At 34.2% G+C, this 12,863-nt stretch overlaps 1 protein-coding gene across 3 annotated transcripts in view; it reads right to left on the bottom strand.

Annotated features, from left to right (window-relative positions):
• The window catches only part of FBXL17 (F-box and leucine rich repeat protein 17), a 444,087-nt gene that overhangs the window by 428,474 nt on the left and 2,750 nt on the right, over positions 1-12,863 (bottom strand). For all 3 annotated transcript variants that reach the window (XM_036225333.1, XM_036225332.1, XM_016137227.2), the window contains exon 2: positions 763-885. In XM_036225333.1, coding sequence (XP_036081226.1) covers positions 763-885 — 123 coding nt within the window. The remainder of the gene's footprint in view (positions 1-762; positions 886-12,863) is intronic.

Raw genomic sequence — 12,863 nt, 5'->3', positions numbered from 1 at the left:
GAGCAGTTTTAGCACTCTAATAAAATCCTATTCTTATTGGATATTTTTTATATTTTTTCGATGCCAAGTATTGACAACCAAGTTTAAAGAAAGAATTGTAAATTGTTTTCAATATGCACTATTAACTGTATCTTTTTTCCCAATTTATGCCACCATATAAACATACTGGGCAGTCAGGCAATGGGGAGATTTAGAAAATTCATCAAAAGGAATATTAAAATAAAATAAGTTATCCTAGCCCATTTTGCTTCCATTTCATCATCTATAATAATTGTATAAGATCGCTATAGTATAATAATAATGTATTAACAGGGATAATAACAGTATTGACTCATAAGGTTGTGGGAAGGACAAAATGAATTAATATGTATAAAGCCACAGAACAGTACATGGCACATCAACAGTACTATATAAACGTATGCCATCATTTCCTACTATTCAAGTCCTTTAAATAGTAGACCCCTCCAAAAAGGGAAAAGTTTAATTTTTTTATAAAAGATATTTAAAAAGTGGGAAGACAAACAGGAATAAGACAAAGAGGATTAAGAAGCAAATCAAAATCACCAATCCACACTAAAGAAATATTTTTACCATAAGAATAATTTAAATTCACAAAAAAAATTACTAAAGCACAGAATTATAAATTATAGTCACTTAAACTACCTTGAGAAACTATAACACAAAAGAAGTGATTTTGAAGAGAAATAAAGATTCTTTTAAATAGGTCAAATTGAGTGGTTCTTAGAATTAGATTCCATATACCTGCTGACGACTACTAAGATCCAGCTGTTTCCAAAACTGGAAATCTAAACAAAGGTCACGCCAGTACTTGCAAACCAATGATGCAGAAAGGCAACGTTCATCCAGGGATAAATTGGAAAATATCTGTGAATAAAAAAGAAACCATATAACACATGCTAAGCATTCTAAAGGCATAGGAAATGGTTTTTGCTCATTAGGAAAAAATTAACTTATTAAAGCAGAAAAACATCTTGAATATAAGCAGCCATTATTACAAGAATCATTATTAGGAATTGTCTTAACATAAGAGTCATTGTTAGGAAGTATGATATGGCAGAAAAGAACACAGTCTAATGTTACCTTGTAAGAAGAGCAGAATAAAAGATCAGGGGGATATGTGTGTGTTTCCCAATATTAAAAAAGAAAAATTAAAAGGATTTTAAAACTAATTTAAAATATACTCAAGTTTAGGAGAAGGGAAAAGAGAGTAGGAAGGGGAAATGGATGAAAATGAAACTACTTTGAAAGTACTCAGTTTCATAGTTTTAACCTTAGAACCAGATGAACTTTTTACATAATATTTTAGATGAAAATGTCATAAAAGAAACATTTTACAACTAGGGCATTTTCTCCAGAAATTCATAAACCCAATCTAATTCCAGGAGAAGTATCATATACACCAACTGTAGGACATCCTAAAAACTACATGATCATGACTCCTCAAAAAATTCGAAGTCATGAAAAACAAGGAAAAGCTGAGAAACTATCACAGACAAGAGGAAAATAAGGAAGAATGACAACTAATACAATACTGAATCAGAAAAAGGCTATTAACAGAAAAACTAGACCAATACTGACTCCACCAGTTTGCCAAATGTACGATAGAACATAAGATAATCAATTTAGGGGAAATTGAAAGTGAGTGAGGAAGATATGAGGACTCTACTATTTCTGCAACTTTTCTAAAACTATTTCAAAATAAAAAGCTTATTTTAATAGAGTTTTAAAAAGTAAAAATTATAAAAATATGGTTAGGATCACAGTTAAGACCAATAGAGTTTTAAAAAGAGATATATCAATAAATACAATGTATAGACCATATTGGGATCCTGAATTGAACCTACCATAAGACACTTCTGAGACAATCAGATAAAACAGAACATAAAAAGGATATAAAATAATTTAAAGGAAATTATTCCTCATAATTTATGTTGCGATTATATTGTCATATTCACACTGTGGTTATATTATTTTTTTAAAGCTATTATCCACTTTAGATACAAACTTTAGTGTTTATAGCTAAAATGATATATCTAGAATTTGCTTTCTAATACTTTACCAAAAACAAAAAAAGTTAGCAAAAGATATATAAAATAAAATAAAATAAACAGAATATTGAAAATTATTGAAATTGGTTTGAATAATACATGGGGAGTTCATTATTTTCTACTTTGGCTTACATAAGAAAATTTACAAAATATTAAGTGAAAATTTTAACAAGAATACGTGCTCTACACTAAATTGTTTTATCCTAGGTTTAAATCATGGCTTTACCATTTATAATCTATGCAACCTTGGGGAAATTACCTAACTTCTCTCTATCTCAATTTCCTTATTTCTAAAATAGAGATAAAATAGTCTTTACCTAACAAAGTTATTGTGAGGACTAAAGGATTACACATAAAGTTTTCGGAACAGTGTCTAGATCAGAGTTAATAGTATACAAATGATCCCTATCATAACTATGACCTAAAATGATTTATCTCTGTGCAATCGAATGCAGAAATCTAAGATAGAATCTCCACTATGTTTAAATCTTGAGCCTTGGGAAAACTGCCAACTACTGTTGCTCCTCCAATGGTTGACTGAGAAGTAAAAAAGAAATGCGTAAGAATCCCTGACAAAGATGTAGTTACGCTCACTACATCCTTTCACCTCCACTGATGACAATTAAAACCTCTGGACAACATATAAAAGCAGTTACCTCAGGACTCTAAAAGGATAACAACATAAGGATTAGGGAGTTGAGCCAAAACTTAAAGAATGAGTAATAACAGGAATGAGTTTCTGGTGGGTTTTTTTCCCCCTTTTATCTACCAGTGTGGAACTGAGGATGGCCCCTGTACAGAACTGCATAGCAGGTGCAGCCGTCTTTCTGGACAGAGGACTAGAAATGGCCTTCTGTGAAACAGAGAATGTGAGAAGAGTCCTTACTTTGGATTTTTTTTCTTTCCCTTTTCCCTTTTCTCCCTACTGGCCATGTTCCAAATGCAGCCTTAGCCACAGAGATGCAATGTGGCAGCTGTGTAGGCACCTAAAATCCCAAGAGTAAACCCATCATTTTGCCCAGAAAAACCAAGAAAGGGAATCCAGGGACCAAACAGCAAAGAACCTCCATTACCTTTTTCTTACCACTTCATCATGAAAACAGCCTGAGTTCTATAAACTATACAGCAGCACAGGTATATAACACAGGCTGTAACTCTGAAACTTCGTCTTTCTAGCCAGAGAACCAGTAAAAGGGACTTTTAGGTCAAAGAGTATAAAAGAAGGCTAAACAAAAGATCATAAAAAAAGCATCTCTAAATCTGTGTATGAAGTGACAAAAAACCCGAGTTATCCACAAAGCTGCACATGTACAGAAGAAATCCAAACTAGCCTAGCAATGTCACTGAAAACTGAGCTAACACTGGAATTACAGGCCAAAAGATAGAAATTTCAGTCTAAATGTAATATTGTCAATCTCCCACAAATCTGATAAATCTAGACATTCATAAAACTCAATGAATCCCAACAGAACTAATTCAAAAAGAGCTACACTAAGACACATTATAATCGAGTTGTCAGAAGACAAAGACAAAACTCTGAAAGCAGCAAGAGAAAAGTAACTCATCATGTACAAAGGATCCTCAATAAAATTAACAACTGATTTTTCATCGGAAGCCATGTAGGCGAACAGGCAATGGGATAACATATTTAAAGTGCTGAAAGAAAACTTGTGAACCAAGAATTCTGTATCTGGTAAAACTACCCTTCAAAATGAAGGCAAAATTAAGGCATTTCCAGATAAACAAAAACTGAGGGAGTCTGTCACTAGTAGACCTGCCCTACAAGAAATGCTAAAGGGAGTAGCCAGTAGCTTGAAACACATGAAGAAATAAAGAACACTAATAAAGACAGGCAATTATGTAGATAAGTATAAAATTCAGTATTAATATATTTTGGGCTTGTACTCCTTTTTTCTACATGAATGAAAAGACAACTACGTAGAATAATTATAAATCTAAATTAATGGGCACAAAACATATACAGGTATAATTTATGAAAATAACAGTATAAATATAGAAACAAAATTTTTATGTACCACTGAAATTAATTGGTATTTGTAGTTTAAGTGCCTGACATTAAGCTTTTTTGACTGCAGTGTCTGACATTAAGCTTTTTATTGCCCAGATATCTATGTCAAAAGACATCAATCTTAAATAAACATGTTGGCAGCTATAAAACACAGCTAACAGCAAAACAATCAGATAAAGAACTAGGCTACCACCACTCATAAAGGTCCCTCTTTCACAAAACCCTGGGTAACCTAGATAACTGACCACTTGTGTGACCACATTTCTCCTTTCCTGTGCCCTAATTCCTGCTCTTATGCTTTACATTAGCCAATAAAAAAATAAACTCATAAAATCCTAGGCACCTCACCCTTGGACCCTAATAAAAGCAAATCCCCACATCTAAACTCTCACAGTCTCTACCTATGACCTGGCTGTGTGGCCCTTGGGCATGTCATATACCCTCCAGGATCTGAGAGTAATAAATCTTGTTTTTCAAAGTTCCCTGATGGTTCATTGCTAAAGTGTGTCCTACAATCAAAATTAGAACCAAAAGAGCAGGCCATGCTGGGGGTAAATGTCTCTGGAGCTCACTAGGAGTGACGTGAGCCTGGGCAAGTACTGCAGGCATTTCTAACCAATAGCATTACCATTAAGAGGCTTTGGACCAACACAACGGTATTAATCAAAATGAAATTGCTATAAACGATGTTAATTATAAACCTCAGGGCAAATACTAAGAAAGCAACTAAATACAGTCATGCATCACTTAATGACAGAAACGCAATCTGAGGAATGCATCATTAGCTGATTTTGTCATGTGAATATAAGAGTAGATTTACACAAACCTAGATGGTACAGCCTACTAAACACCTAGGCTATATTGTATAGCCTATTGCTCCTAGGCTAAACTTGTATCACATGTTACTGTACGGAATACTCTAGGCAACTGTAACAATGTATTTGTGGAAATCCACAATCTCTGTGTGGATTGGGAAGAATATATTCAGATTTAGCCAATTTTCAAGTTTGCATTGGTCCTTGACACACTCCCAAGTCTCAACTGCACATATGCAAAGTTTGACAGTAAGCCAGAAATAAAGGTAGAAAGCTTATCCTTTTATGGTTGTCTCATTTTCAAGGTCTGCCTATTAAATTCCTGGCTGGTCCCATTCTCATCCCAACAGGCACCACAATCTAAGACTTGCAGATTTTTTTTTTTCCTATTTGTTTTCTACCAAGTTCATCACTTTTAGTTGACAGATACAGGTTTTTACTTATTGCCCCAAAATGGGTTAGCTTCTCTGGCAGCAGACCTGCTGGTTTTGCAAATTCTAGTTCTTGCTAAAAGTATGGAGGCAGGGGGCCACAGTAGGGGCCTCATGCAGGAATGCTACCGTCTTCCACTTATCCTTATCTGAAGCTCTAGCAGTTTTCCTAAGAATAAGTACTTCTCAATTTGTTGTCTGCCTGTTGTCAATTTTCAAAATCCAAACAGTTTGGGGCAATTTTGTCCAGTTTTATATTTGTTTGTTTGTTTGTTTTGAAAAGAGTTCCCAAACTCTCTATGCAGCCATAGATGGAAATCCCTGTCTTGTGCATATTTTTATGCTCATCCTCATTTATCCATGAGAAAATTAGGATTCAGGAAGATGAGATTATCTGTTTAAAACACTATGTGGTTTTAAAGGCTAATTTGTCCCTTAACAAATAGAAAATATGTAGAGCATGGTCATTATCACCAAAAAGCACTTTGTTTAAAATATGTCTCATTTTGGATAGTACTTTCTTTAAACATTAGTTCTCTCTTTTATAAACATGAGATAACTGTTATAAGTCATAAGTAACTGACTAAATCTGGGTGTAACTAGATGAGCCTTGTTGATCCAGGTGAAAGAAAATTTAATAAGTGAGTTGAGATGATGAAACCAGTATCAGCAAAGATGGATAAAAAAAAGGGCAAAATACTAAGTTGAAATACTGATACATATATTATAAATCTTTACATATGGTTTGTGGTAGACAACCTACACAGTGCCCCCCAATGATCTCACCTCCTGTTATTTATATTTGTGTAATCCTATCCTCTTGAATGTGAGCTGGATTTACTGACTCACTTCTAATAAGCAGAGTATGGCAGATATGATAGGATGTTATTGCTGAGATCAAGTTAAAAATAAAAACCTGTAACTTCCATTTTGGGTATTCTTGGATCTGTTACTCTGGGAGGAGCATGCTGCCATATTGCGAGTAGCCCTATGGAGAAGCTCACATGGCATGGCAAAGAACTGTGGCCAACAGCCAATGAGTATCTTAGGCCTGTCAATAACCATGTAAATAAGCTTGGATGGAAATTCTCAAGCTCCAGCCAAGAGTCCCAGCCAACATCTTGATTACAACCTCATAAGAGATCCTGGACCAAAAGGACCCAGCTAAGCCACAGAGATTCCTAACCCATAAAAAAGGTAAAATAATTATGTTTGTGGTGTTAAACTGCTAAGTGTTGGCATAATTTGTTACATAGAAATAGATAACTAACGTGTTAAGTATTCCTGCTTTTGTCATTAAAATGTTCTCGTCCATACGCTAACTCCACAGAAAATAACTACTCTCTCCCAAACTATATTCTTAACCCATTTAACAAATACCTGTGCATGTCCCGAGGTTTCTGTGAGAGATACTAAGACATGTAATTTGTTCACTGGCTTTAAGATTACATACTCAAAAGCATTTTGGCAATATAATTGGATAATTGTAGATTCAAGAGAAAGCATTTCAAAGGTTGCTTTGAAGAGAACATTGGTCTATAAAGGACTGACCTGGAACAACATTTTTGTAGAATAAAGAAAACTATAAAGCGGAAAAAATGGCACTGAAAAAAACTGGGATGCATGTGCATCAAGACAGGAAATTGATTACTTTAAGAGGCCTGTTAGCAATGGCTTGAACATAACAGAAGTCCAAACTAAGTTAGGTATCTAAGGATACAGAAAATCCAGGGATCTATCATCTTGTGTCTTTTTTCTATCACTGCCCTCATAGGGTGAAAGATGACTAATAATCCAGGTGGTCTAACCCTGAAAAATGGAAGAGAAAGCAAAGGACAAGCGGCTGCCTTTTATGGTATGACTTGAAAGCTACACACACTGCTTCCATTCACATCCCATTACCTATCTAATAATTAGTCACATGGCCACACCTATTCATGAGAGGCTAAAACATAGTGTCTAATTTAATTAGGTGGTCATGTGCCTAGCTATAACATAATACATTCTGTTAGTAAAAAGAATATCAGAGGAATGGATATTGGGAAAAAGCAGTGACTTGTAGTCAGGACCTGGATTGAATACAATCTTAATATTCTTGACCTTTATTGACAGATCTGGACAATACAACTAAGCTACTAATTATCAGAAAATGTATGAGTCATATTACTGATCTGAATTAATCACTACCAAGCTGGTATCCAAATATTTCTCAGCCTTGAAAGATTCTTTTTTTTGGGGGGGGGGGGATGATTATTTAAAATTTATTTTCTATTAAAGTATAACTGACATATATTATTAGTTTCAGGTGTACAATGATTCAATATTTGTATACATGGCAAAATGATCACCACAATTAAGTCTAGTTACCAACCATCACCATATCTAATTACAAAATTTTTTCTTTTCTGATATGGACTTTTAAGATCTACTCTCTTAGCAACTTTCAGATATACAATACAATATTAACTATAGTCACCATGCTGTACATTACATCCCCAGGTCTTATTGATTTTATAACTGAAAGTTTGTACCTTTTCAAAGATTTGATTTTTCAGTGGGGCATTGGTATAGGATATATGAAGACACTTCAGACTGAAAAAACTTTCAGAATGCATTATTGCTTAACACTTGGTTATACCTATCTCACAGAACCTTATAGTACTTGAAAAATCAACAAAACCAACACCTACTTTTGGCTATTTTGTATCTTGATGAAGAGATCTTATCTGCTATTACATATTACTGCAAAAAGAAGTTAAGGTTTATAAGCAGGCAGGCTGTACACAAATCATAGAAATGTCTGAAAAGACGTAAATCTGTATAGCTATTTTACACTATTTCCTGTGTGTCAGGGACCATGCTAGGTGTTATGGGAGATACAGAGGTATTAAAGATGCAACATAATATTCCAGACTACATATTGTATGATGCTATTTATATGAAATTGCCAGAAAAGGCAAAACTATAGAGACAAAAAGCAGATCAGTGGTTGCCTTGGGTTAAGGGTGGGAGCAGAAACTGACTGCAAAGAAGCACAAGGGAAGTAAGTATCTGAGGTGACAGAAGTGTTCTAAAACTGGTTGTAGTGATGGCTACACAACTGTATACATTTATTAAAAATCAAACTCTAAACTTCAATGGATAAATTAAGTATCAATAGAGCTGTGTGGTTTTTTTGTTTTTTTTGTTTTGTTTTGTTTTGTTTTAGGTCCACAAGCTCTATATTTTCATTACTCTATCATCTTTGTACCTAGAACCTTTGAATTTCTGTTTGAGAAAATACACACACATATGCACACACCACACATTCTAGGGAGGAACCAAGCAGATAATTTCCTATAGATTCAAATACATCATGGCCTCTCTGAAATCTTCTCAGAATTAACTATTTCCACAAAGTTTAACTTTTCTGGTTTTTTCAATTTTATTCCCATGTATATTATCATATCTTGCCTCTTTCTTAAATATTATTTTTATATTGCCTGTCAAAAGTCTGAAAGTAAAATTTACTAAATAGTCTGTTGAATTAAGCACCATTTAGAAAAACAAGAGGCACAAAACATACTCCTGGTACTTTTCTAACCATACAAACATAGGAAAGTCAAAGATTGTAAAATTGTTTCTTCATCTATAATTTAAAACAATTTCTCACAATTTAATTTTTAAAATTTATAGCATAGCAAACTAATAAAATCCCAACTATTACTACACAGAGTGTCACTCTATAGCAAAGTCAGATATTATGAAATTTATACAAGAATAAGTTCTATTTTAAAGACTTCTGAGAGGGAGGAAGGCAGATACTATGAAAGGATGTGTCCTTTTGACATATTCTCCATTACTCTTTGAAGACTTCCTTTTGTTCTGATATAAAAGTATTGTAGGCTCATCTTATACATTCCTTGTCCCAGCTCTGAAATCAGCTATTTCTCCATAGAGCACTGATTCCTTTAACTGGAGAATAGCATTTAGAAGCTAAGATGTATACGCTAAGTGTACTTAATGCTATTGGGTATTGCTAGTCCAAGGCCCTCTAAGTGGCAGAACTAGGAAATACACATGTACATATACATACGTATGTAAACAATCTCTCCCTTCCCTGCTGCTATCTACTTTCTTACCATTATCACTTGGGCTCCAAAATGGCCAAGACTTGGGTAAGTCTCTTGATAAGACTAAAATAGGATACTTAGTCAAAGTTACGCAACTTTTTAAGAAACAACTACGTTTCTTATGTTAAATGCTTTATCACTTATACAACCAATATACCTCTAGCTGGCAAAGAAAAGCTAAAGGTACCCCCTTGACAGCTACTCAGTACAATGCACCAAAATTTATAGACATCTTAAAATGAGAAGAAAATAAATCTCACTTTTTGGTAGCCTGGTTAAATTAATCTAGATTACTTGGCATTCTTCAGCAAAGAAAAGTCTTGAACCTAATTTCCTAAGGACATTTCATTTAGTGTAACTAAAACCATACCAAGCACTCCAGAGATATACCTTCTAGAGGTTATCTGGTACTGGAGCCTTGAATCAAGCATTCATGAAATGTCATATGTAATTTAGTTCCTCTTATCCACTATCAATCTACATTCAAAGCTTTAAAAGATGGGATTACTTTTTTTCTTTGATTCCTATCTCCATTGCTGTCATCTCTGTTTGCATATCTGAAAGGGACAGAACTGGTACATACCCTTTCCTCCAAAGCATATTTCTTTTATAAAACTCTTCCTTGATCACTAAAGCAACCTGTCGATAATAAAGCTATTAAAATAAAGATTTAACACCTACTGACACATTATCAAGGGTGCATGCATAGTGAGGTGGTTTTCTAATGATGGTGGTGGATTTTGGATCTCTCATCTGGTTTCCTCTGGAAAAAAAATAGGTCTGCTGACAAAGAGCAAGATATCTAAGCACAGCACACAAAGTCTCTAAAATTTACATACACATCACAATTTACCCAGTTACTCAAAGAGTAATTACTCAAAAGAAAAATATTCCACTACTATCATTGGTAAAATTGTTGCATAATGGTTCCACGATATAAAAATTATGGTGTCAGTTTGGCAGGGTTAAGTTATACATGCAACAGGTAGCAAAGATTGAAGCTAGCTTACTTCATCCAAAACAATCCATTCACCAAAGATCAACTGTAACAGGTTTAAGTACTTAAGAAAATGTTATTCCCATAGTTGACCTTTGAAGAGCCATTCCCTGCTTCTCAAATTTCTTATATTTAAAGACCACAATTCAACCCTACAGACCCAATTTTAAATTAGCCTCTGACTCATAATGGCTTAGACATCAATCTTCTGACATAAGTTCCTCCTCACCCTCCTCACAATTCAGGAATCTCTTTCATAAAATATCTGAAAAGAGATTTTTCAGGCCCTCTTACACAGTATGTTGAAAAGATCTCTAGACCTGGAAACACTTAGCAGAGCTCTAGCCTAGGGTTTGCCATTCACTATCTAAAATGTCTTAGGGTAAGCCATTTCACTTCTCCAGCCTGTATCTTCATACATAAGAAGTGAGGAAAGACCAAATGATATCAAAGGGCTTTTCCTGTTTTGAAGTTACATAATTATGACTTCCAGTGAGGCTCACTAGTTCAAGAAAGACTTCATTTCATTTTCATACAGCTCTTATTATTAGAAAGAACTTTCTAAATTTTCAAATATACATTCTTCCATTCTGAAATTCCATTTCTTGAAATCTACCCTAGAAAAATATGATATGTGCATAGAAAACACCTATTAGCATTGTTTGCAGTAGCAATTAGTTGGAAACATCCGTTAATAGAGAAATACAGTGGGGTATAAACAATATAGGATGCTATGTAGTATTTTAAAAGAATGAAGGAAACTATATACTCATTAGTGGGAAAGACTCCCAAACCATACTACTAACAACAACAACAACAACAAAAAATTAAATTGCAAAACATATACATTTTGGTGCCATTCATTTTTAAAAACTATGAAAGTTTAAACAGGGCTTTCTACAATGATGGAAATGTTCTGGACCTGCACAACCGAGTACAGTAGTCACCAGCCACCCATGACTACTGATCTCTGAAATGTGACTATTGTGACTGATAAACAGTCACAATATTAATTTTAACTAGTTTAAATTTAAATAGCCACAGGTGCAAGTCTAGAAAAACAATCTACACTGGTAACAGTGGTTAGTTCTCTCTGGAGAGTAAATGAGAAGATAGGAGTGAACCAAGGCAAACTTTTGCTTTACCTGCATTATTTGAATGTTTTAAAGCAAGTAATACTTATTACTTACATAAGATAAAAATTTTAAAGGTCTTGTTGATATTGAGCCAAAAAATCTGCCTATGAAGCACCATAGAAAGAACCGTTTTGCTCTTTTGCCATACCTGGAAAAAATTGGGCAAGTATGAGAGTTTTCACTAATAACATCCTTTAAATCACATTTCCTCAAATTTCTTTCCCAAACTCTCCCCAATTTGTTTCCTCTTTTTTACAACTATAGTAATTTGGTACTAAAGGCACAGCAAGCAATACAATTATAAAGGATACTGACCCATTATCAAGAGAGCAGAGCATACTTTCTAATAATGTTTTCCAATGGAAGTGATGAAATTGTTCTTCTCTATACAACAACCCTTGCTATACTGCTAAAAAAAAAAAAAAAAAAAAAAAAAAAAAAAAAGTCCTAGATCCCCAAGTCTTCTCTTCTCCAAGCCAAACACTTCCAGTTCTCACCAGAAACAAAGCGAGAACCCTTTCAACATCACATGGCTCTGTTGTAGCTCAGAACAACTCAAATCAGGATACATTTCTTAGACACTTCTCCTAGTGGTATCACATATTCATCCAGACTTCTAAACACCTGGTCATTCATTTGTTCATAAATTTTTACTGAGTGCTACCAAATGCCAGGCACTGCACTTAGGGGAGGAGATCGGGCAATGAACACGATTTATGTCAACAGAGCCTCTGCTCCAAAAGCCTTATCCCTAAAAGTTCTATTTGGGTTGGTAAACACTGAAAATCCTTGATTTCAATTCATTCCAGACAGTCCAACTCACCTGCTAGTGAAAACAACTAGGACCATGAAACCCACAGAGACAATCTTTATTCAAGTTTCTAATACTAAGGGAAAAAACTCTACAAAATATGTCCATCCAAATACTCCAACACAAAAGGCCAAGTCTAATGAGTAATTCCCAAACGCCCCTTAGACCAAGTTTTTCAACAGTCCACAGCAAAAATATGAAAAGGAATAATGTAGCAGTTAAAATAAGTTATCTTTTAGGTATTCTCTTTATTATGAGATCATGTCCTTTTTTTATTTATATTAAAATGTTTTCTACCTCATGAAATAATGGTTTAGATAGAAAGCAGAAAATACTTGGTTTTTGTTTTGGTTTGTTTTTAAACAGTCTTACTTGCCAAATAACAAGAGAGCCATCAAGCTTCTATACCAAATATTTGTTTGTATTTTATTTGTTAATGTTATCCACTGATTTAAAGGATTCA

Source organism: Rousettus aegyptiacus, unplaced genomic scaffold (assembly GCF_014176215.1).
Source record: "Rousettus aegyptiacus isolate mRouAeg1 unplaced genomic scaffold, mRouAeg1.p scaffold_m13_p_8, whole genome shotgun sequence".
In the NCBI taxonomy this organism is placed as follows: Eukaryota; Metazoa; Chordata; class Mammalia; order Chiroptera; family Pteropodidae; genus Rousettus; species Rousettus aegyptiacus.
Note: the sequence above shows the minus strand (reverse complement) of the source record. Positions and strands in the feature narration are given on the sequence as shown.